The sequence below is a fragment of the Mobula hypostoma genome, chromosome 1, assembly GCF_963921235.1.
Source record: "Mobula hypostoma chromosome 1, sMobHyp1.1, whole genome shotgun sequence".
Lineage (NCBI taxonomy): Eukaryota > Metazoa > Chordata > Chondrichthyes > Myliobatiformes > Myliobatidae > Mobula > Mobula hypostoma.
Genome location: NC_086097.1, coordinates 5,420,103 through 5,447,267, shown reverse-complemented (window position 1 = coordinate 5,447,267; position 27,165 = coordinate 5,420,103). Strand labels below are relative to the sequence as shown.

Sequence of the window (27,165 nt, the reverse complement as noted above, 5' to 3'; positions counted from 1 at the left end):
TCATTCAATCAAATATGTATTAAGCAAATCATAACAATCAAGAAGTCTATATTTGAGATATTTTGTTAATGTGAATATTCTTGAAGGGTTTACTTTGAATTGAAATCTCTTCAATCAATGCCTGACATGTTAACCTAGTATAAAGCAAACCTAAATTATGTTAGCCAGCTCCCAATATTTAAATGTTACAAGTTTAAGTGTTAGAAGTAACTGCATTGTTTTCCATCCGGAGATGCACAAGTTTTGTGATGGTGTGGACTCTGTGATCAAATGTTGGGGTTCATCACTCTCCCAGCAAACAGGATATTCTGGACGTATTTATCAGCAATTAGTAACAAGAAAGGTCTGTTACATTTAAACTCAATAGGAAGAGACCTTTTGATTAATTGGTAATTTCTAAGTGCAGCAGATTTTGTTCCTTCCTCATTTACTTCCAGCCCAGACTTGTATATCACCTACAGAGGAGAAAAAAGGCATCAAACTTGATTTATAACAAAAACATCCAATTTATAAGTTTCATAGATTTTCCAAATACTTTATTACTATATATGATTAATACCCTACAACTTACAAAAACAGTGTTGTTGTGTTTTAGGCCTATAAACATGCACTGAATTATTCAAACTGCCTATTTAATTATTTTGAGATAATTAACTCTAACCCTAACCCTAACCCACAGATTTAACACCAGCCTAAGTACATTTCCACCCACCCACCATCCAGGACATGCTCTCTTCTTGCTGCTGCCATGAGGAAGAAGGTAGAGGAGCCTCAGGACCCCCACTACCAGGTTCACAAAGAGTTATTCCACCTCAACCATCAAGCTCTTGATAACTTCACTCCTCCTAAGTTTTAAATGTTCCCACAACCTATGGACTTACTTTCAAATGTTCTCAATGATTATTGCTTCTTTGCAGTGGCATGCAAATGTTTGGGCACCGCAGTCAAAATTTCTGTTACTGTGAATAGCTAAGTGAGTAAAAGATGACCTGATTTCCAAAAGCATAAAGTTAAAGATGTCTCATTTCTTTAATATTTTAAGCAAGATTACTTTTTTATTTCCATCTTTTACAGTCTCAAAATAACAAAAAAGGAAAAGGGCCTGAAGCAAATCTTTGGGCACCGGGCATGTTCAGTACTTAGTAACACCTCCTTTGGCAAGTATCACATTTTGTAAACGCTTCCTGTAGGCAGCTCAGTCTTTCAATTCTTGTTTGGGTGATTCTCGTCCATTATTCCTCGCAAAAGGCTTTTAGTTCTGTGAGATTCTTGGGCCGTCTTGCATGCACTGCTCTTTTGAGGTCTATCCACAGATTTTCGATTCGGGGGACTGTGACGGCCATGGCAAAACCTTCAGCTTGCGCCTCTTGAGGTAGTCCATTGTGGATTTTGAGGTGTGTTTAGGTTCATTATCCTGTTGTATAAGCTATCCTCTTTTCATCTTCAGCTTTTTTCCAGACGGTGTGATGTTTGCTTACGGAATTTTCTGGTATTTAAATGTATTTATTCTTCCCTCTAGCAGTGAAATGTTCTCCGCCACTGGCTGCAACAAAAGCCCAAAGCATGATCGATCCAACCCCATGCTTAACAGTTGAAGAGGTGTTCTTTTCATGAATTTCTGCACCATTTTCTCTCCAAATGTACCTTTGCTCATTGTGGCCAAAAAATTCTATTTTAACTTCATCAGTCCACAGGACTAGTTTCCAAAATGCACCAGGCTTGTTTAGATGTACCTTTGCAAACATCTGATGCTGAATCTTGTGGTGAGGATGCAGGAAAGGTTTTTTTCTGATGACTCTTCCATGATGGTCATATCTGTGCAGGTGTCGCTCCACAGTAGAACAGTGTATGGGGTGGGATGTATGGGGTGTCAGGGAGGCTAGCACCTCTGGTGGGGGAACATATCGTGTCCTTTTCAGGCAGGTTGTCCACCTTTGGTCCCCACCTGGCACTCAGCTCTGACCTGTGGGTCTCCGTAGCTGTTTGCATGTGACAGCAGCCACACCCCAGGCAACGGCTTTGACAAGCCGGCTAAACCAGGTGAGGGTAGCCGACGGGTCTCAAACCCTTGGTGAGAAAGAGAGTTGTCTATCGCAGCATATGAAACAGACTCCAATGGACTGAGTGGACGAGACCACTGGAAGGTCCAACGGTCAAGAAGGCGGTCTCTGCAAGCATCCTGGAATGCGTAGAGCAGGACAAGACACAGAAGATGTCCTGGTATTCCACTGCGCCTAGTCCCATCCCCAGCCATCGCAACTATTGTCTTGTCACTGGATCCGGATGGGAATTGGGAAGAGAGAGTGAAGCTCATACTGCACAACTCTCCCTTACTTAAATCCAAATCAAGCGCTAGTCTCAACACCACCATCATCATCATAATGGTGTTGAGATCTTCATGGACGACGATGGACGAACAACTAGAACAGTGCACCACATCTCCAGAGTCTGCTAAATCTTCCTGAAGGTCTTTTGTAGTCAAACAGGGGTTTTGATTTGCCTTTCTGGCAATCCTACGAGCAGTTCTCTCAGAAAGTTTCCTTGGTCTTTCAGACCTCAAATTGACCTCCACCGTTCCTGTTAACTGTCATTTCTTAATTACATTACGAGCTGAGGAAACGGCGACCTGAAAACCCTTTGCTATCTTCTTATAGCCTTCTCCTGCTTTGTGGGCATTATTTATTTTAATTGTCAGAGTGCTAGGCAGCTGCTTAGAGGAGCCCATGGCTGCTGATTGTTGGGACAAGATTTGAGGAGTCAGGGTATTTATAAAGCTTTGAAATTTGCATCACCTGGCCTTTCCTAACGATGACTGTGAACAAGCCATAGCCCTAACAAGCTAATTAAGGTCTGAGACCTTGGTAAAAGTTGTCTGAGAGCTCAAATCTCTTGGGGTGCCCAAACTTTTGCATGGTGCTCCTTTCCTTTTTTTCTACTCTAAAATTGTACAAAACAAAAATAATACACTAATCTTGCTTAAATGTTGAAAAGAATGTTTCATCTTTAACTTTATGACTTTTGGAGATCAGTTCATCTTTACTCACTTAACTATTCACAGTAACAGAAATTTTGACCGGGGTGGCCAAACTTTTGCATGCCACTGTATGCATAATGATTATTATTTTCTCTTTTGTACCTGCACAGTTTATTTTTTGATGTTGCCACGTTTGCCGAGCCTGCCAATTAGCTTGCAGATGTTTCCTCACCAGTCGAGGCTCTTAAGACATGTGAGGCAATAGAATTCAAAGGTCAACTGAAGGGCTCGCCAATCAGGATCAAAGCAAGTGAACAGGGGTCTCCATGAACACAAGCACCCCCAGAGAGAAACACCAACGACTACGCACTGAGGATGTCACCGCGACTGGAGATGAAACATCTGCAAGCTCGGCAAACACCAGAACATCAGACACCTGAACCCGAGCGACTAGGATTCGCCACCATCCTAAACAGATTTTGTGGTCCTTTGCACATTGGTTGTTTGTTCATCCTATTCAGTGCAGTCTTTCATTGATTCTATTGTGTTACTTGGATTTATAGAGTATGCCCACAAGAAACTGAATCTCAGGGTTGTATGTGGTGACATACAATATATGTACTGTGATAACAAGTTTACTTTCAACTTTGATTTGCCATCAGCAATTAGCCTAATAACCAGTACAACTTTGGGCTTTGGAGGGAAACTCAGGTAACCCGAAGTCAACCCATGTGTTCACGACTAGGAAGTGCAAACTCCTTCCAGACAGCATTGGCCTTGAAATCGGAACTCTGAACTTCTCGTAAGCATTGAAATTGAGCTCACATGCACCAGTTGCACTGGCAGCTCATTCCACCCTCTGAGTGAAGACGTTTTCCCTCATTCCCCTTGAACTTTTCCCCTTTCACCCTTAACCTATGACCACTATTTGTTGTCCCACCCAACAGTGGAAAAATCCTGCTTGCATTTAGCACATTTACACCTCTCATAATTTTGTATTACTTTATAAGTCTCCTACATTCCAAGGAATAAAGTTCTACCAATTTAATCTTTCCTTATAACTCAGGTCCTCCAGACCAGGCAACATCCTTGTAAATTTTCACAATACTCTTTCAACCTTATTTACATCTTTCCTGTAGGTAGCTGACCAAAACTGGACAGTCCTGACGAAGGGTCTCGGCTTGAAACGTCGACTGTACCTCTTCCTAGAGATGCTGCCTGGCCTGCTGCGTTCACCAGCAACTTTGATGTGTGTTGTTTGAATTTCCAGCATCTGCAGAATTCCTGTTGTTTGTGAGAGTACTATGTTTGTATATTCCAGGCAGGACGTGCCCTCTTCTCATTGCTACCATCAAGGAAGAGGTACAGGTGCCTGAAGACATGCACTCAATGTTTAGGAAAAGCTTCTTCCCCTCCACCATAAGATTTCTGAACTGACAATGAACCCTTGTATACAACCTCACTATATTTTTTGCTCTCTCTTTGCACTAATTATTTAATTTAATTTTTAAAAATATATTTCCTATTGTAATGTACAGTTTATCATTATTAACAAAAGCAAATTTCACAACATATGCCAATGATGTTAAACCCAATTTAATATAATTGGGTGGATATGTATAGTATACTGTACATAGGGAATGTGGAGGGTTGGGTCGGTGGGTAGATATGTATAGGATACATATGGATTGTGTAGGGTAGTTCGTGCATTCATATTCAATGAGTGCATACAAACTTAAACATTTAAATTAACCCAATAAACCAAGCAGTACTTTTGTGATCTTTTGTTTGTTAACATAAACTGTATTCAATGTAATCAATTTTCCAATGGTTTACCTCTGATAATTTTAGCAGGTCATCAGATATTCCAGAAAAGTTTGCATAGTTAGTAGATGCATCTTCGATACCCATGGACCTCAGTAGGGGTTTGAGTTTGTAAGTTTTCCTCAGCGTCATCTTTGGGAAATGCACATCTACAGATCTGTCATGAACATAACACCAGAAAGGTACTGTATCACCTCAAATTTTCTCACATCTTAGATTTTTAAACTTTTACTGATAAATAAATTAAACTAACACAAAGGAAATCTAAGAATTAATACAACGCACCCGAAACTGCGGGAGGAAAACAACAGATCAGGCAGCATCTATGGATTCAAGGTTCAAGATTGTTTTATATAAATTCCAGTACACAGGTCCAAAGGAGAATAAAATAATTGAAACTCTGGGTCTGATGCAGCAGCAAAAGAACATATTAAGACAAACACAATAAATGGAAAAGATAGAGGAGGTAAAAGGGGGTGGGGTGGGGGATGTGGGGAGCAGCACTACTAATCAGGGACAATATCACAGCTGTACTCAGGATAGACAATGGAGGGGTCAGATGTCAGATGCTGAGTTATTTGAATAGAACTCAGGAATAGGAAGGGTGCAATCACACTGATGGGATTGTACCACTGACCCCTAATAGCCAACGGGACATTGAGGAACAGATATGCAGACAGATTAAGGAAATGTGTAAAAATATTAGGGTCGTTGTCATGGGGGATTTCAACCTCCCTAATATAAAATGGGAGCTTCTTAGTGTAAGGGGTTTTAGATAGGGCAGAATTTGTTAAGTGTATCCAGGAAGGTTTCTGAAATCAATATGTGGACAGTCTAACAAGAGGAGGGGCCGTACTTGACCTGGTGTTGGGAAATGGGCCTGGCCAGAGGTGACTGACCTTTCAGTGGGTGAGCAGTTAGGGAACAGTGACTTCAACTCCTTGAATTTCAGGACAACGATAGATAAGGATATGTATGGTCTTTGTGGGAGAGTTTTAAATTGGAGCAGGACAAATTAAGAAGATGTTAAGCAGGAACTAAGAAGCGTTATTTGGGAACACCTTTTCTCTGGAAAGTCCACAGCAGACGTGTGGAGTGTGTTTAAAGATGAATTGTGCAGAGTGCAGGAAAGATACGTTCCTGTTAGAAGGAAGGAGAGGTTGGAAAGATAAGAGAACCTTGGATGTCAAGAGCTGTGATGAATTTAGTCGAGAAGAAAAGAAAAGGTATGTAAAGCTTCAAAAGTTAAGATGAAATGAAACACATGAGGAGTACAAAGAAGCCAAAAAAGAACTTGAGATGGGAATTAGGAAAGCCAGGAGAGGTCATGAAAAGTCCTTGGCAAGTAGGATTAAGGTGAATCCAAAGGAATTCTGCACTTACATCAAGAGCAAAAGGATAATAGAAACATAGAAAATAGGTGCAGGAGTAGGCCATTCGGCCCTTCGAGCCTGCACCGCTATTTATTATGATCATGACTGATCATCCAACTCAGAACCCCGCCCCAGCCTTCCCTGCATACCCCCTGACCCCCGTAGCCACAAGGGCCATATCTAACTCCCTCTTAAATATAGCCAATGAACTGACCTCAACTGTTTCCTGTGGCAGAGAATTCCACAGATTCACCACTCTCTGTGTGAAGAAGTTTTTCCTAATCTCGGTCCTAAAAGGCTTCCCCTATATCCTCAAACTGTGGCCCCTCGTTCTGGACTTCCCCAACATCGGGAACAATCTTCCTGCATCTAGCCTGTCCAATCCCTTTAGGATTTTATACGTTTCAATCAGATCCCCCCTCAATCTTCTGAATTCCAACGAGTACAAGCCCAGTTCATCCAGTCTTTCTTCATATGAAAATCCTGCCATACCAGGAATCAATCTGGTGAACCTTCCTTGTACTCCCTCTATGGCAAGGATGTCTTTCCTCAGATTAGGGGACCAAAACTGCACACAATACTCCAGGTGTGGTCTCACCAAGGCCTTGTACAACTGCAGTAGTACCTCCCTGCTCCTGTACTCGAATCCTCTTGCTGTAATTGCCAGCATACCATTCGCCTTTTTCACCGCCTGCTGTACCTGCATGCCCACTTTCAATGACTGGTGTATAATGACATCCAGGTCTCGTTGCACCTCCCCTTTTCCTAATCGGCCACCATTCAGATAATAATCTGTTTTCCTATTTTTGCCACCAAAGTGGATAACTTCACATTTATCCACAATAAATTGCATCTGCCATGAATTTGCCCACTCACCCAACCTATCCAAGTCACCCTGCATCCTCTTAGCATCCTCCTCACAGCTAACACTGCCACCCAGCTTCGTGTCATCCGCAAACTTGGAGATGCTGCATTTAATTCCCTCATCCAAGTCATTAATATATATTGTAAACAACTGGGGTTCCAGCACTGAGCCTTGCAGTACCCCACTAGTCACCGCCTGCCATTCTGAAAAGGTCCCGTTTATTCCCACTCTTTGCTTCCTGTCTGCTAACCAATTCTCCACCCACACCAATACCTTACCCCCAGTACCGTGTGCTTTAAGTTTGCACACTAATCTCCTGTGTGGGACCTTGTCAAAAGCCTTTTGAAAATCCAAATGAGGGAGAGAGTGGGATCGCTCAACGATAAAGAGGTGAACATTTGTTTGGACGCAGAGAATGTGACTGAGGTACTTAGTGAGTACTTTGCTTCAATATTTATCAAGGAAAAAGGATTTGGAAGACCAGGAGGTCAGTGCTGCATGTATATTTACATTAGGGTGTTCAGAGTTCAAGGAGAAGGAAGTGTTGGGCCTTCTGATGAGAATTAAGGTGGATAAGTCCCCAGGACATGATGGGATTGAAGGATGCAAGAGACGAGATTGCTAGGCCCTTGACTGGTATCTTCATGTCCTCTCTGGCCACAGGCAAGGTCCCAGAGGACTGGCGAGTGGCTCATGTTGTACCCTTAATTAAGGATGGGCAAGTGAAAATCCTAGAAACTACAGACCAGTGAGTCTCATGTCAGTTGCCAGGAAATTGCTGGAGAAACTTCTTAGGGATAGGATATATGAGCATTTGGGCTAATTAGGGAGAGTAAAATGGCTTTGTATGGGGCAGGTCGTGCCTTACCAACTTGATTGAGTTTTTTGACAAGGTGACGAGAGAGATTGTTGAGGGTAGGGCAGTGTTCACATGGATCTTAGGAAGACAGTTGACAAAGTCACTCATATAAGGCTAATCCAGAAGATTAAGATGCATGCAACACACATCAAAGTTGCTGGTGAACGCAGCAGGCCAGGCAGCATCTCTAGGAAGAGGTACAGTCGACGTTTCAGGCCGAGACCCTTCGTCAGGACTAACTCTCAGTTAGCAGTTAGTCCTGACGAAGGGTCTCGGCCTGAAACGTCGACAGTACTTCTTCCTAGAGATGCTGCCTGGCCTGCTGCGTTCACCAGCAACTTTGATGTGTGTTGCTTGAATTTCCAGCATCTGCAGAATTCCTGTTGTTTGTGAGATTAAAATGCATGGTGATTTGGCTGTTTAGATTCAGAATTAGCTTGCTCATAGAAGACAAGAGGTAATGGTTGAAGGGACAAGTTCCAAAAGACCATGAGACCATAAGACACAGGAGCAGAGATTCGAGCTGGAGGTCTGTAATTGGTGGTGTTCCACAGGGATCTGTGCTGGGATCTCTGCTGTTGTGATGTATATAAATGACCTGGATGAAACTGTTGGTGGGTGGTTTAGTAAGTTTTCAGATGATACCAAGATTGGTGGAGTTATCGATGGTGTAGAAGACTGGCAAAGCGTACAGCTGATATAGATCATTTGCAGATATAGGCAGAGAAATAGCAAATGGAGTTTAATCCAGATAAATATGAGGTGTTGCAGGTTGGCAGGAGAAATGCAAGGAGACAGTACACTGTTGAGGGCAAGGTCCTTAACTGTGTTGCTGAGCAGAGAGATCTTGGGATCCAAGTTCATAGCTCCTTGAAAGTGGCTACACAGGTCAATAAGGTGATTAAGAAGGAATATTTGCTTTTATTCGTCAAGGAAATGAGTGTGGGTAGGAGGGATTAGTGTCTGGTTGTTTTTGATTTGCATTTTAGCTGGTTTGGCACAACACTGTGTGCCGAATGGCCTCTTCCTGTGTTGTCTATGCTCCATCATGACTTGTGTCACTGGTAATAAATCTGACTCTGAAGAAGGCACTTGGCTTGTTTGTCTTCACTGGTCCTTGAGTTCAAAAGTTAGGAGGTTATGTTGCAACTTTATAAAAATCTGGTTAGGCCACATCTGGAGTATTGCATACAGTGCTGGTCACCTCATTATAGGAAGGATGTTGAGGCTTTGGAGAGAGTGTGGCAGAAATTTACCAGGATGCTGCCAGGATTAGAGAACATGTGCTATAAAGAGACGTTTGATGTACTTGGTTTTCTTTTCTGTGGAGCAGTGAAGGCTGAGATGAGATATGATAGCGACGAATGTCCTGTTCCTGTGCTGTACTGTTGAATGTCCTATTTTCTATGTTGCCCCTTTGGAGTAGAGATAAGGAGGAACTTTGTGAGTAAGAGTGTGGTGAATCACTGCCGGGGATGACTATGTGGGTCAAGTCATTGAGTATATTTAAAGTGGAGGTTGATAGGTTCTTGATTAGTCAGGACATCAAAGGATACAGGGTGAAAGCAAGAGAATGGGGTTGAGAGGCATAATAAATCAGCCATAATGGATTGGTGGGGCAGATTTGATGGGCTGAATGGCCTAATTTTGCTCCTATGTCTTATGGTCTTTCCATCATGGTAATTATTTTAGTTCACTTGTACAGCTAGAAAATAATAATAACATTAAATTTGATTTAATTGAACTTACTGCTTTCGCATTGACAACAAGAGATGATCAAATTTTTGAACGGTCAAGTTCCGCTCCAACTCTGCCAATTTTCCAGATTTCGGTAGCAAAATCAATAGGGAGGTATTTCCTGCATATTCCATCAGAAGCACTTCACTGGAGAGGTCCTCGGCATACGTTCTGTAATACGTTCCTGTCCTTCTCATCATGCGAACTCTCTCTGTCGTTCTGTCATCGACATGAAAGTCAGCTTCATAAGTGCGCTTAGCGTCGAAAGGCTGCAACCATTCACCTGGAGAAATCAAAGAGATAAGCGCACTCAGGTAATTTTATCAACATGTATGTGCATGCAACATACTGTATGTTCAAGTTCAAAGTACATTTATTATCATACTACGCACACTATATGCATCCTTGAGGTTTGTCTTCTTGCAGGCAGCCACAAAACAAAGAAACGCAATAGAATCCCTGAAAAACCCTGCCCCCACACAGAACAAACCGTCAAACCCCCAATGTGTGAGAAAAGAACAAATTATCCAAACAATAAACAAGTAAACAAATACCACACAGAACGTGAACTGCAGAGACCCTGAGAGTGAGTTCACAGCCCCGGAGACATTTCAGCACAGAGGCAAGTGATACCAGTCCAGGAGCCCGATGACTGCAGGCCACAGCCCTGGAGGCAGTTCAGCACAGAGATGAGTGCCAATCACTGCACGCCACAGTTTAGTGCTAAGACAAGTAAACCATGCAGAGTAGTGAGTTCATCCTTTACCCTCGACTTTGATGCTTTGATCTTGTAAATCTGGCTCGGTGCTTAAATCCATAGTCATAGTCATAGTCATAGTCATACTTTATTGATCCCGGGGGAAATTGGTTTTCGTTACAGTTGCACCATAAATAATAAATAGTAATAGAACCATAAATAGTTAAATAATATTATTTAAATTGTGCCAGGAAATAAGTCCAGGACCAGCCTATTGGCTCAGGGTGTCTGACCCTCCAAGGGAGGAGTTGTAAAGTTTGGTGGCCACAGGCAGGAATGACTTCCTATGACGCTCTGTGTTGCATCTCGGTGGAATGAGTCTCTGGCTGAATGTACTCCTGTGCCCAACCAGTACATTATGTAGTGGATTGGAGACATTGTCCAAGATGGCATGCAACTTGGACAGCATCCACCAAGCATCCATTTGTTTTAGCTCTCAGGCTGGGACCTACCGTTTCAATCTCCTCTCAGGTACACCCCAGCAATGGCCAAACATCGGTTCATTTCTTGCTCTCGGGCTCAGACCCTGATGCTTCGATTGAGCCCCAAGTCTGCTTCAGCAATGGCCGCCATAGCTGTACTGCATTCTCGAGAGTCCGGTTTACTGAATCCTTTCGGATCGAGACACTGGATCATATCTGTCTCTGATGCACTATTTCTGGACATTGTCATATCCGAAATCACCAGAAAAACCTACTGTTTTCAGGCATTCCTTATTTAGGAAAGTATTCTCAATATCTATGTGCTTGCTAAAGATATGTTAGATCTGTTGAAATGGACATCATGGTGGTGGACTGTGATATCTCTTTTTTCCCTTTCAAGGTTCTTTTTGAAGACCCTGACCTGGAGTTACACTCTGACTCCGGGTCTTTGCAGGAATGGGACCTGCTCATGCGGCCTCATAACTGTCCGCTTTTCGATATGCCAAGGACATGGCCTGGAAGACTAACGTGCCTCCAGGGTGCCGGATCTTTGTGGCTCTGGAGACGGGCTGATTCAAGGCCGGTGCTGCCACCGATGACGACTGATGTGTCACGGGAGAACAAGGAAGATCGGAAGCAGCAGGCTGGCTGCTGGCTGTGTGCCCAGAGGCACAGAGCTTGGAAAAAGCGATGCAACAGACTTTTAACACCATAAATCAACGAGTTGTTCTGCTACGTCTCCCCTCTCGCTGTGAAACGGGGACACCTCTTTTTCCCTCATTCGAGAGAGAGAGAGCCTGTGGTATGTCGAATACCGGGTGACCGAGTAGTCTTTGGGCAAGTCTGTGTCTTTACTGATGCTTTGCTGCATGCTTGAGTGGGGCGCCACCGATTAAGGGGAATGTGAAGGGAAACTCCTTCACTCAGAGGGTGGTGAGGGTGTGGAAGTAGCTGCCAGTGCAAGTGCTACATGCAAGGTACTTGGATGGGAGGGGTACAGAGGGCTCTGGTCATGTGCAGCTCGATGGAAGGAGGTGGTTTACATGGTTAGGCTCAGATCAGATGAGTCAGATGAGACAAATGGCTTATCTCTGCTGTGCTTTTCTATGGCTTCTTATACCTTGCCTACTGTCTCAAGGCTGGGTGTGTCTGCCCCTGTACCAAGCCCACCCCCACCCATGACACTCCTTCTGTGCCATCGGTCCCACACACCTTCTGCTGCCCTCCACCCTCCCCATTCCCAACATCCTTTCCTCCCGCCAGATTTACAAACTCGTTCTCCACTGCACGTTAACAAATACAGAACTGTACAAAGGTCTTAGGTACACGAGCTATATGTATGTGCCTGAGACCGTTACACAGTACTGTAGCTGGACACAACATCATTGCCAAATGGCCTTTTCTGTGCTGTAACGTTTTATGTTCAAACCAATTTCCTGGCCATGATTTTATTCCTTTCTTGGTGTTAACCAACAGACTGTAATCGGAAACACAAGAGGTTCTGCAGTTGCTGGAAATCCAGAGCAACACACAAAAAAATGCTTGAGGAACTCAGCAAGTCAGGCAGCATCTGTGGAGGAGAATGACCAGTTGACATTTTGGGCCAAGCCCCTTCTTCAGGCTGATAAAGGAAGGAGAGGGGGTTGGAGAAAGAAGATTGAGCTGGCAGATGATAGGTGAAACCATGTGAAGATGAAGGTGGTTAAGTGGGACATGGGAGATGAGGTGAGAAGCTGGGAGGTGATGGGTGGAAGAGGTAAAGGGTTAAGAAGAAGGAGTCGGAAAGTAGAGGAGAGTGTACCATGGGAGAAAGGGGAAACAGAGTGAGGTGATGGAGAAGAAAATGGGTAAGAAGTGAGACAAAATGGCGAATAGAAGAAGAGAGAAGAGGGAGGTGGGAGAAATGACTGGAACTTGAGGTTGATGTTCAGATTAAACTTGTCTTTTCTCTATGTTCAGTACGCAGAGCAACACACTTATAATGATATTGATGCTGCCAGTGGGAAATAAGCAACGTGCTAACTAGAATGCTAAAAGTGATCAGTGTGGGTACAGAACGTAAACCACAGGTACAGAACAGTTTCTCTACCTCTTCTGAATTACAAATACTGCTAACATCCACCAAAAATTGGATTTGCTTTTTGCAGAAATTATAAAAGGAAATGGAGCCAATAACTTATTTTGTTGTTAGTCGCCCTTATTGATTCAATTGCTAGTTAGACACACATCTCAAAGTAATTCATTGGGTTTGATGATTTTTGGGTCATATTGAGAACTTGTAGGTAGTGCAAGTTCTTTCTTTCCTTGAATACTCCCGTCTCTACCAATGACTCAATCAGTGCCCCATGTCTGATCATGAGTCTACTTACAATGAAACTATAATTTGAATGAACAAACGCCAAAAAGGAAAAGGAAAACAGACAAGAGAAACAGACCATAAGATATAGGAGCAGAAGAAGGCTATTTGGCCCATTGAGTCTATTCTGCCATTTCATCATGTTTGATCTATTTCCCTCTCAGCCCCAATCTCCTGCCTTCCCTCCTGTAACCCTTTATGCCAGAACCAATCAAGAGTCTATCAATCTCTGCCTTAAATATACCTCATGACATAGTTTGAAATACGCCCCAAAGATAGTTTGATATAACAAAGTTTAGAGCACATCAAAGTAAAAGGCATATCGGAGGAGAGATGGGCAGAGATGTTCATGTTTGACTTTATTTGTTTGGCGATACAGGGCAGAGTGGGCCCTTCTGGCCCTTCGGGCCCTTCGAGCCACACCATCCCATCAACCCCCACCACCCACAAACCCAATTAATCCTAACCTAATCACCAGCCAATTTACAATCACCTATTACAATTAACCTATCCGGGTCGTCTTTGGAAACTGGAGCACCCAGAGGAAACCCATGCGTTCCTTAGGGATGATGTACAGAGGCTCCTTACAGAACAGAATTCCAAACTCTGGAATGTCACACTAACCGCTACCCTACTGTGGTACCCCTGTGTGTGAGAGGTGCACAGGATCAAGGATCAAGGATCAAGGAGAAGTGTACAAGATGGAGAACAGAGAGAGATCACCAACTCCAGTGCATAACTTTAAAAATAACTTTAAAAAAATGTGGAACTTCCTGGTGGTCAAACTTTTTAATTTCTCCTTTCCTCTTCCAACATGTTGGTCCATGGCTTCCTCTTGTGCCATGATAAGGCCATCCTCAGTGTGGAGGCTAACACCTTGTATTCCATCTGGGTGGCCTCCAACCTGATGGTAGGAATTTTGATTTCTCTTTCCAACTAAAAAAAAAAATTCCCTCCTCCTCCCCTTTACTCTTCCCCTCCCTGTCCTCTTACCTCTTCTCACCTGACTGTCACCCCCCCACCATGTGTCACCTCTTCATTCCGTTTCTCTCATGGTCCACTGTCCTCTCATATCAGATTCCTTCTTCTCCAGCCCTTTACCTTTCCGATTCACCTGACGTCACCTATCACCTTCTAGCTATCTTCCTTCCCCATTTTTTATACAAGCATCTTCCCCTTTCCTTTCCAGTCGCGAAGAAGCTCTCAGCCCAAAGTGTTGACTGTTTATTCATTTCCATAGATGCTGCCTGACCTGCTGAGTTCCTCCAGTATTTTGTATGTGTTGCTCTGGTTTTCCAGCATCTGCAGTATCTCATAATTATTAAAAATAAAATATAACCAAACAAATATTGCATTCTTTGGATCATATTTCAAATACCTAAAATGAAATAAATATACTGCCTTGAAAATTGATTACTGTTCAATTCACTTTAAGTTCCCTGAGAAATTTTTTTTTATAAATAGAATACAGTTCTAAGTTTTCTGGTTAACTAACAACAATCTTGCATAGAGCCACACAAATTAACAATGCATTCAGAAATGTTTGGATTACAGGTAATTCTGACATCATCAATTTGGGGACAGCAGTGTAAAAAATGGGAATTCATGCACTGATGTATAAACTTTTAAATGATTAAATTTTTAAATTATTGCATTGCATAACATGGGTGGTGGGGTGGAGAGACATCTCTACCAAAGGAAGTTTAAGGCCCTCCTTCCTTTCACGAGCTTGCAGCTACCCTAGGCAAGGTGCAGCACCTACTTAGACTCCACCCCCCCACCCCATCCCATCAGGGTCACGTGAAGCCATGGGAGCAGGTAGTGGGTGGTCATATGAGCAGCTGGTGCATATCACAAGTCCTGGATATGCAACCACTGCACTAGGCGGATAATCTCTGAAGAGTATTGATAATGACTGGGCTCACCCATCTTGTAAAGACACTGCCCAGAAGAAAGCAATGGCAAATCACTTCTGTCAAAAAAATTGCCAAGAAAAATTATGGTCATGGAAAGACAATGATCGCTCATGTCATACAACACAGCGCATAAAAAACAAACAATTGCAAAACACCCCTACCCTCACAGAGCATATAAAGATGTTGAGAAATTGTCCTGCTCAAGAAACAGAAGTTGAAGCATCAACTGATCCAGTCATTAAATGATGTGTGTTTAACATCCAAATGATCTCTTACCTTTAAACAAGAAATGGTTGAGAAGAAACATTAGAGTATCCGGTGAGAGGGGCTCCTTAAGGATGTTTGGGATTCTGCCCTTGGTTAGGTCATTCACAATAGCATTTATTTTGTCTTTTGTACTTTGTTGTACACGAAAATCAACCCTCTCTATCGTGGCATTATAATATTCCTCGGCTTCTCTGAGGAACTTTTCATGAATTTCTTTTCCCTTTTGAACGTACAGAGAGATTCTCATGTGGATTCCATCACTCACATTGTTCAAATGCTCCAGAAGCTGGCGGAATGTCTCCCTCACGGCGACAGTACCATTGTTTGTCATGTTGCTGTATCCAAGAACCTGCAGGAGCTGAGCCCGAGTACTTTCTATGGCACCCAATGACAACATGCTCAGGGAGGCAGAGATGCTCAGTGGAGAAAGGAAAATATTTTGGGAAGCTGTGTCTGGTTGAGCGGCAATCTTTCTGTACAGACGCAATGCAAATTCTGAATTTGCTGCTGAGAGGCTGAGGAGGGAAGGGTGTGGGGTAGATTCATTGGCAGCAGAGGGATATCCACTGACCATGCCACTGGAAGGTAAAGTGACCATCAGGAAAGCAAAAGCAAGCAACTTCTCCATGTTGAACCTGCAAAGTAAAACACAAACCTACAATGTATTTATTGTGCACTATTTAGAGATACAGCGCAGAACAGGTTCTTCCAGTCTATCGAGCCACAATACCCAGAAACTCACCTATTAACCCTAGTCAAATCACAGCACAATTGACAATGACCAATTAGCCGACTAACCTGTACATGTTTGGACCGTGGGAAGAAACTCGAACAGCTGGGGAAAAGCCATGCGCTCATGGGCAGGAAATACAAAGAATTGAACTCAGAACTCCAGACCCCCCTGAGCAGTAATAGCAACACACTACCTACTATATTACTGGGTTCTGAGTTTGCTCAAAACCTTCCTTTTAGATTCTCGACAAAGCTTACATTGAAACTCTATTACATTTCACAAGTTAACAAGATCGGATATTGCTCCTTAGGTTCTAACACAAGTTCACTTACAGATTCATATCTGTAGCCTATTTATAATTTTAAGAGTCCTACCTGAACTGAAGAAGCCCGTTCGTCTTTGGCAGTCCAACTTGCTGAAGTATAGTCCTTAGTCTCTAATGTCAATTTATACCATAGCAATTGCAAACATGATTCAGACTTTAATCAATGAAGTGACTTTTGATCCGTAGATATCTTTGTTTAAACAATTCAATTGGATTTGCAAGTATGGATTTGACTACATCACTGTGTCTCAGCAAATATTCTAGGAAGAATCTTGTAATATCAGTTTCAGGTATTGGATTTTGCATCGAGACATGTTAGGATATATTTCCACTTTTATCCACTGATCTCCCCAAAACCATGAAGTCAGAACATCTTGCAGATCAAACATTTCTGGGTACATTAAGGTTTGCATTGTTCATTGTGTGGTTTTACGCAAGATTATTGTTGTTAGTGAACCTGAACGTTTAGAACTGCATTCTATTTTGGACAGAAAACTCCACCAAGGTCGAGAGGTACATCTATGTGAAAGTGTGTCAATACTTTTTCTTAGATTGTGCAACAGTTCACGATCATAAATAGAATTCAAGAATTATAATTTATCAAGTACTTGCTGGCACTTTGTAAAGTAATCCACTCCCTCTTTCATCATAGTCCTCCTAAATATTTTTGACCAAGCCCTCTAATTGCCCTTTGAAAATCCAACAACCACCCTTAAAGACAATGTGTTCCAGCTTAGAAGTATTCTTGTGTAAAAGAACAGATTTCTGAACAGACAAGGAACCCACGTACGCTATCACTATTGTTTGATTGTTCTTTTTGCACTACTGATTTCATTTAATTTTTAACATATATTTGTCCTGCAATTTATAGTTTTTTTTATTATTATGAATTGCAATGTACTGCTGCCACAAAGCAACTAATGTCATGATGTACATCGATGATATTAAACCTGATTCAGATTCACATTTACTTCTTTATTGAGATACAATGCGGAATAAACCCTTCTCACCCTTCGAGCTGCACCGCCCATCAGTCCCCTGGCCTAATCACGGGACAATTTATAATGACAAATTAACCTACTAACCAGCAGGTCTTTGGACTGTGGGAGGAAACTGGAGCACCCAGAGGAAATCCACACAGTCACGGGAAGAATGTACAAACCCATTAGAGTGAGTTGCGGAATTGAACTCGCGTTGCCTCTGCTGTTAAGTGTTGAGCAATCCACTGCACTTTACCCTTTACCCATTTCCAAGTGGCAACAATTTGTGTCTGCTTCACTTAAATCTGCATGATTTCATATCTTGATGGTCTATCAAATCCCCCTCCAACCCCCAGCTAACTTAAGAGCTGAAATTTCTGTTACCTGGAACTTTTGTAGTACATTTTAGATCAGTGTTTACCAACCTTTTTAGTCCCCTTAAAGCACTTTCATACTTGCCAACACTCCCCTAAAGCACCTTCATACTTGCCAATGCCCCTATTAGGCAAAATACTGTATACTTTCCAGCACCCCCACAGTGTAAAAACATGTCTTCCGAATGCTAACATGAGAAAAACGATTGTGCTCTAAATTTCTATTTGTTTTTAATATAGCTTACACAGTACCTGGGTGCTGTACAGCAACTTCATATCAATGTGATCCTTGAGTTCGATGGTTTTTAGCAAGAGTTGAAATATCTTGTGACAGCAGAAGCCTTAAGACCCCACACGTAACAACATCCAAGCGGTTTCTGTTTCATTGTGAATATGTGGTTCACTGCACTGAAGCTTCTTTCAATAAGGCAGAAGGATAGAAATGCAATGAAGAGCAGTTTGGCTCTTCTCCAAAGACCAGGAAACTTTGGATGACAATGTAGCCATATACCACAAAATCCACATTTTTGAAAAACATTTTTGCATTGTCATCATACTGAATTTTGATAATTTTATCCTGAAAGTTCTCTTCCTGCTCTTCCATCTTGCAAAGAAATGGGTTAATTTACCAGTCTGGAATTTCCAGATTGCTCAAATCCTTGAATCGATTCTAAAATTCCTTCACCAGTGACTGCATGTGTAAGCAGTACTCTTGCAGATCACTGCCTGTGAAAGTGAGAGTCATATTTTCAGTGCAGGGAAACTGTGAGAACATTGTTCTCCCAATGTTCTGCTTAACAATTTCCAATTTTCCAATATAAGTGGACACTACACTTTTTGCCTGGATTAAATTGACATTCTCACCCTGCAGTTTCATATTTAGAATGTTCATTTTTTCATTCAGATCAGCTCCACCGAGAATTTCAAGCTTTTTTCCCAAGCTCTTGTCGACTTTGAATAAAAATTCAACCACAGTGTCAAAAAGATCAAAGAAATGTTTTAAGCAGCAGCCTTTTTCAGTGTGAAGAAGCAAGCATTCAAGCTCTTCATCATTATCTTGACATAACAGGTGAAATATTCTGCTATTTAATGGATGATAGCAGACATTACAGAAGTCATGATTGAAAAAAGTTGCTGGCTGAGGGTTTTGGCTGCACTGTACTCCTCTATAGATGCTGCCTGGCCTGCTAAGTTCTTTCGGCATTTTATGTGTGTTGCTTAGATTTCCAGCATCTACAGATTTTCTTTTGTTTGTGATATACACATCACATCTGTTGCACAAGAAATCATGTTCCTAATCATGGTCAGAATACTTTTATCCTCAATACACATTTTGAGCTTGTTGTATCTTGATTCTCTGTTGATATTTGTTTTTAACTTTTTACAAAAGAGAGCCTCTTCATAAACTTTTCCATTTTTGATAAACCATACTTATGCCATTAGCAACGCCTCGTTGTCTTGCACAATTGACTCATCCAGTTGTATCCCAAATTTTGTTTTTTGTAGCTCTGTGCATAGTAGATACTCAATGTCTTCACTCATTTCATCAATATAATGAGCTACAGAGTTATTACTCAGAGGAATTGATTTTAAAATACTGGTTTCTATTTTGAGAACAGTGGTGAGCACTTCTGATACAGCAGGTATTAATAATCTTTTGACAATTGTATGAGATTTTCCACACTTTGCTATCATTGTGAAAATGTTATAAGAAGCAATGAGACCTCCATCAAGGTCATTTTTAGCTTTCTTGGCAAGTGACTTGAATGTGCAATGCTTTTCAAATGCTTCTTTCATCTTCATAACCGCGCATGGGGCGGGGGGGGGGACGTGTGGTACAGCTCTTATTAGGAATTATTGTTTCAGACCACTAGTCAATAAGACATTCAGCAGAATTAGGTCAGAATTTGGCTCATTGAGTCTGTTCCACCATTCCATCATGGCTGATTTATTATCTCTTTCAGGAGATTAATGAAATGGTTCTGTAGATGAGAATTTTCACTTGTAGGGTTAGATAGAACTGGCATGATGATGGGTCTCATCCCAAAACCACGTGCCAGTGAGGATAAGAGAATAATTTGGCAGATGAATTCATCTAAGGAAGGATGTTCTGACTTTGCAGACGATTCAGAGCAGGTTCACGAAAATGATTCCAGGAATGAAAGGCTTATTGTATGAGAAGCGTTTGATGGCTCTGGGCCAGCACTTGCTGGAACATAGAACATCAAAATCGACAGCACATTACAGGCCCTTCGACCCACGATGTTGTGCCGACCATGTAGCCTACTCTAGAAACTGCCTAGAATTCCCCACCGTATAGCCCTCTATTTTTCTGAGCTCCATGAACCTATCTAAGAGTCTCATAAAGACCCCATTGTATCCACCTCCACCACCGTCACTGGCAGTGCATTCCACACACCCACCACTCTCTGTGTGCAATTTAGAAGAATGAGAGCGATCTCACTGAAACTTATCGAAGCGTGAAATTCCTGGATAGAGTGGATATGGACAGGATGTTTCCTATAGCTGGGGGAGTCAAGGACCAGAGGGCACAGTTTCAGAACAGAGGGATGTCCTTTTAGAACATAGATGAGGAAGAATTTCTTTAGATAGAGGTGGTGACTCTATGGAATTTCTTGTCGCAGTGGTTGTGGAGGCCAAGTCATTGGGTGTATTTAAGGCAGAGGTTGATGTATTCTTGATTAATTAGGACGTGAAATGTTACGGGGAGAAGATATTAGAATGGGGTGGACATGGAAATGAATCAGCCGTGATGGAATGATGGAACAGAGTCGAGGGGCCGAATGGCCTCATTCTGCTCCTATGGTTGTCTTATAGAAATGTCAAATATTTATTCCCCTCTTTAGAAGCTGCATAATCCGCTGAGTTCTTCCAGTACTTTCTGTGTTTTTCTGGATTTCCAGCACCTGCAGAATCTCTTGTGTTTTGACAGAGAAAGCTCACACTTTTTCTGTTTAGATAAAAGGAGTTTAAGAGAATTATTAAGGTAATATTAACCTCCTCCAGGGGCAAAAATAAAACAATCCTTTAAATCTAGTGGAATGCACAAGATCATAAGATGTAGGAGCAGAATTAGGCCAATTATTTGGGAGCTGTATCCGAAGATGCAAACAAGGGAGTTGCTGTGAGGCGAAATGGTCTCCACCTAAACTCCTCCTATGGGATGTGTGTTAGGAATTCTCAACAATACTTCAGCACCTTTCTGTACCAGGTTCCCAGTAAATGACATAGATAGGGGCAGAGGGAGACCCCGTAATCTGTTCATCAGTTTTTACTACCTCTATAGGGTCTTGCAGTCTGATGCCTTGCAGTTTCTGTAGCACATCAAGATGCAGCCAGTCAGGGCATCCTCAACAGTGCTCCTGTAAAAAGTTTTTAGAATGGGGGCAGGGCACTCTGCACGCGTTAACCTCCTCAGAAAGTGTATACGCTGCTTTGCCTTCTTGACCAGTGAGGAGATGTTGAGGGTTGAGGTTAGAACATCCGTTATGTGCACACCAAGGAACTTTGTGCCCTTCACTCTCTCCTCAGCAGAGCCATTGAGATGCAATGGAGAGTGGTCAATCTGTGCCATCCTGAAGCCCACAATCTTCCCTATTGGCATTTCTGTTGCCCCAAATGGCATTTCATTCTGTTTGAATTCTTTTTAAGAAGTGACCAACTTCTATCCTCGGACTATCCTTCAACCATTATGGAGTTGTAAGTAGCGGACAGATACTCAATCAGATGTGTTGGCTGAATATTTATGGATGCTTCTGTTTGTTTTTTAGTTCTGAGTTTCAACATCTGTAGTTTTAGTCTAGAGACATTAGATATTTGTGGAGAAGGAGATAGTTTAAGGTTGGAGTTATACAGCCACAGAGATTTAGAAAAATACTGCACAGAAACAGGCCCTTTGGTGCATCTAGTCTATGGCGAAGCATTTAAACTGCATAGTTCCGTTGACATGCACTGGGACCATAGCCCTGCATACCCCTTCCAAACTGCTCTTAAACATGGAAATCAAACTCACATGTACCACTTGCTCTGGCAGCTCATTCTACACTCTCACCACCCACTGATTGAAGACGTTTTCCCGCATGTTCCCCTAAAACTTCCAACCTTTCACGCTTAACCCATGACCTCCAGTTGTAGTGCCACCCATATTCAGTTGAAAAAGTCTGCTTTCATTTACTCTATCTATACACTTGGTAATTTTGTATACCTCTATCAAATCTCCCCTCTGTCTGTACATTCCAAGGAATAAAGTCCTAACCTATTCAATCTTTCCTTACAGCTTAGGTTCTCTACCATCCTTGTAAATTTTCTCTATACTCTTTCAACCTTATTTACATTTTCCTGTAGGTAGGTAACCAAAAGTGCACATAATACTCCATGAGGGAATTCCAAAAGGGTATCTTAATGTTCAAATACCAGAAATGGAGGGCTGTAGAATCCAAAGTGCAAAAATTGACAAGGTTTTGGAAACATTTGGATCAAAAACACTTGGATAAACAAACAAATGTCCTTACTTTAAGTTATTGCACCCAGCATGGGAAGGAACTCTATGTTATTAAGATGCATACTTACTGCCTGTTACGCTGTTGGCGTTTAGGGCCATATTGAAGATTCTCCATCTCCAGTGGTGTTCAGGGCTTCCTTCATCATGTCAGAAGCCTCCTCTCAGTTTTCACTGCTGTCAGTTATGCAAGATCCAGATGGAGACTCAGGAATACCGTCGCACTCTGATGTAGAAGGATTCTTCATTGTTGTTTCTGCAGCAGTTTTATTTTTCCACTCAAGGATGTTAGTCCTGAGCTGAACACAAAAATGGGACTGGTGAGCTACACTTCAAATGGTCTCTGTCCTTTCATCTGTTTGGGATGGGTGACCTGACTAGAGCCAATAAGGCTCTTCGGGTCATCGAGGCACGCAAGCCTCCAAAAACTACTGTAAGGTTGTAGTCCTCTTGGAGGTTTAAGCTGTAAAATAACTTGTTATTATAATGATGACTTAAAGTTGTGCAAGGACATCATTGTTCATTTTCCTTTTACTTTTCTTGCATTAATAAAATGCAACATTAGTAATGAAAAAAAACATTGAAGTATTTGGCAGCGCAAGTTCAATAACAAATGTTACTTAAGGTGCTTTTATAAATTTGATAATGTGAGTCTCAGTACTGATCATTTTTCACCTAACTTGGAGTGAATAGAATTAGGTCATATATTATTGTTCATTTTAAACTCATTTAAATCAAATCTTACATTTAGATCTGCAAAGAGAACAGTAATGAGCTCATTATTTTTGTGTCGATCCACTGAGGTACAGCATTAGCACTGATAAATGTAGAGCTATTAATAATCTCAGGTATCTGTTATGATTATTTGGTTATACCAATTTTAATGTAGAGTCATAGTTAACAAATACACTGAACAAAATAGACATTGATCAATCTTGGGCAAAGACCTTGCCAGTTCTAAAATTTATTAGTATAAATTTACCTTGACAGACATAGTTGAGACCTAGAACGGCTGATGGATGCATAATATTGGGAAGAGTAGAAGACTATACCTGGATTTTGTCAAATCAAGATGATTTAATGTTATTTCTTGTGCACAAGTATAAAGGAGAATGAAAAAATTGATACTCTGGATCTGACTTCTGGTCAATATGACACCAGTGAACAACAATTCCATGGGCAATATCTTCTAGATAGCCAATCATTTCAATTATTTCACTTTTTCTATACATTCTGCTTGTTCTTTTTGTTTTGATTGGATTCCAGAGACTGTTGGAGCCTGCAATATGCAGTTTGAAGTTTGATTAAGTGATGTGATGCTCTTTTCTCCCATGAAAGGACCTGGCACTCCTTCTCTGCCACCTGTCCCACACCCCTCCCATGGTGCTCCACCTTCACCATTCCCAACATCATTTGCTCCCACCAGATTACCAAACCTGATCTCCGCTCTACATTAACAGATGCAAAAGTGCAAACGTCTTATGTACATACAGTATACTGCACATTTCTAGGGTGCCTAATACTTTGCACAGTACTGTATGTCATCATACACAACCCTGAGATTCATTTTCTTGCAGGTATTCACAGTAGAACCAAAAATACAGTAGAATCAATGAAAAGCAACACGCAAGGTCTGACAAACAATTAAAGTGCATAAAAAACAAACTGTGCAAATAAATAAGTAAATGATTTTGAGAAAAGGAGTTGTAGAGTTCTTGAAAGTGAGCCCATAGGTTGTGGAATCAGCTCAGTGTAGAGGTGAGAGAAGTTATCTGCATTGCTTCAAGAGACTGATGGTTGAAAGTTAATAACTGTTCCTAAACAACACATAGATCTACTATTTATTAGGTCATCCAAAATTTTAAAAACATAGAAACATAGAAAACCTACAGCACAATACAGGCCCTTCAGCCCACAAAGTTGTGCTGAACATGTCGCTACCTTAGAAATTACTAGGCTTACTTATAGCCCTCTATTTTTCTAAGCTCCAAATACCTATCCAAAAGTCTCTTAAAAGACCCTATCGTATCCGCCTCCACCACCATTGCCAGCAGCCCATTCTACGCACTCACCACTCTCTCTGTAAAAAACTTACCACTGACATCTCCTCTGTACCTTCTCCCAAACACCTTAAAACTGTGCCCTCTTGTGGCAACCAGTTCAGCCCTAGGAAAAAGCCTCTGACTATCCACACGATCAATGCCTCTCATCATCTTATACACCTCTGTCAGGTCACCTCTCATCCTCCATCACTCCAAGAAGAAAAGGCCGAGTTTACTCAACCTATTCTCATAAGGCATGCTCCCCAATCCAGGTAACATCCTTGTGAATCTCCTCGGCACCCTTTCTGTAGTTTCTACAACGTTCCTGTACTGAGGTGACGAGAACTGAGTGCAGTACTCCAACTGGGGTCTGACCAGGGTCCTATATAGCTGTAACATTATCTCTTGGCTCTTGAACTCTATTTTTGGATTAATTTGGTTTACCTAAATATTTTGTTTCTATGTGATTGCATCCTTTTGTGTATTTAGTGTCTAGTTTATATTATATTTAAAGCTCAAAGTTCAAAATAAATTTATTATCAAAGGACGTACATGTCACTACATACAACTTCGAGATTCATTTTCTTGTGGGCATACACAGTAAATACAATAACTATAACTGTAACTATAACTATAACAATAACTGTGAGGGTACAATTACCTTCACAGGTGGATAGGGTAGTTAAGAAAGCTTATGGGGTGTTAGCTTTCATAAGTCGAGGGATAGAGTTTAAGAGTCGCGATGTAATGATGCAGCTCTATAAAACTCTGGTTAGGCCGCACTTGGAGTACTGTGTCCAGTTCTGGTCGCCTCACTATAGGAAGGATGTGGAAGCATTGGAAAGGGTACAGAGGAGATTTACCAGGATGCTGCCTGGTTTAGAGAGTATGCATTATGATAAGACATTAAGGGAGCTAGGGCTTTACTCTTTGGAGAGAAGGAGGATGAGATGAGACATGACAGAGGTGTACAAGATAATAAGAGGAATAGATAGAGTGGATAGCCAGCACCTCTTCCCCAGGGCACCACTGCTCAATACAAGAGGACATGGCTTTAAGGTAAGGGGTGGGAAGTTCATGAGGTGTATTAGAGGAAGGTTTTTTACTCAGAGAGTGGTTGGTGCGTGGAATGCACTGCCTGAGTCAGTGGTGGAGGCAGATACACTAGTGAAGTCTAAGAGACTACTAGACAGGTATATGGAGGAATTTAAGGTGGGGGCTTATATGGGAGGCAGGGTTTAAGGGTTGGCACAACATTGTGGGCCGAAGGGCCTGTAATGTGCTGTACTATTCTATGTTCTATGTTCTATAATAGAATCAATGAAAGACGACACCAAGGGGACGGACAACCAGAGTACAAAAGACATGCATCTGTGCAAATGCAGAAAGAAAGAAAAATTAATAATAATCATAATAATAGTAATAAATATTGAGAGCATGAGGTGAAGAGTCTGTGTGAGTGAGTCCGTAGGTTGTGGGAAGAGTTCCATGTTGGGTGAGAGAAGCTGAGTGAAGCTATCCCTTCTGGTTTAAGGGTAGTAATCATAGGATTGCTGCCTGTGCCATGCAATAGTGAGGATAGGAATAGAATGAGGTGGCATTGTCTTGAATATGTGGCTGAAGAATTGGAGCCGGGAGCAGGGATTCTGATTTCTGGATTATTGGGGCCTCTCTGGGGCAGGTGGGAACCGTACCAAAGGGATGGGTTGCTCCTGAATCCCAGGGGGACAAATATCCTTGCAGGCAGGTTTACTAGAGTTGTTGGGAGTGATTCGAACTAATACGGCAGGTGGATGAGAACCAGGATGATATAGCTAAAGGTGAGCCAGATGATTTGCAAGTAGATGATTTGTAACATGAATGTAAGGAAGGACAAGCCAATGACTGGATACAAATCCAAACAGAGCAAAGAGTTAATTTGTACCACACAGGCAAAATTCAAAAGGGTGAAGAATGCAGGACTGAAGGTGCTATACTGTATTTAAATGTCCATAGCATTCAGAATAAGTTGGATGAACTGGTGGTGAAATTAGAGATCGGTTCGAGGGATGTTGTGGGCATCACTGAGTCGTGGCTGAAAGAAGGACATAGTTGGGCGCTTAACATCAAAGAATTCTCCAACTTCCAGTAATTCCCTCCCCCTCCCTTCCTCTATCCCTATGTCACCCTGCCACCCCCCCAGCTGCCTACCACCTCCCTCATGGTTCCGCCTCTTTCTACTACCCATTGTGCTTTCCCCTATTCTATGCTGCCCGACCTGCTGAGTTCCTCCAGCGTGTTGTGAGTGTTGCTTTAACATCAAAGGATATACTTTGCATCAAACAGACAGGCAGGAAGGCACAGGTGGTGATGTGGCCCTGTTGGTAAGAGATAGAATTACATTTTCAGAAAGAGATGACATAGGGTCAGAGAATGTTGAGTGGAGTTAAGAATTTGCAAGGGTAAAAATTCCATTATAGGAATCATATTTAGGCCTCCAAATAGTAACTAAGTTGGGGGTTGAGATTGCAAAGGGAGCTGGAAAGGACATGTAATAAGGGTAATGACACAATTGTAATTGGAGACTTCAATATGCAAAGGGATGGGAAAATTAGGTCGATGTTGGATCACAAGAGAGGGAATTTGTTGAAAGCCTACGAGATGGCTTTCTATAGCAGCTTGTGCTTGACCCTCCTCGGGGAAAGGCTACCTTAGATTGGGTGTTGTGTAATAACCCAGATCTTATTAGGGAGCTTAATATAAAGGAACGCTTAGGAGATAGTGATCATAATATGATTGAATTCATACTGCAATTTGAGAGGGAGAAGTTTTAATCACATGTATCAGTATCACAATGGAATAA

General features: G+C 41.9%; 1 protein-coding gene across 1 annotated transcript; it reads right to left on the bottom strand.

The window, feature by feature from the left end:
• Positions 1-266: 266 nt before the first annotated feature.
• Positions 267-15,978, bottom strand: LOC134356722 (alpha-1-antitrypsin-like). Its single transcript, XM_063067790.1, has 4 exons — positions 15,360-15,978; positions 9,645-9,915; positions 4,811-4,955; positions 267-455 (listed from the first exon to the last, which is right to left on the bottom strand). Exons 1-4 carry the CDS (start codon positions 15,976-15,978, stop codon positions 267-269), a joined length of 1,224 nt encoding a protein of 407 aa, XP_062923860.1.
• Positions 15,979-27,165: the final 11,187 nt, after the last annotated feature.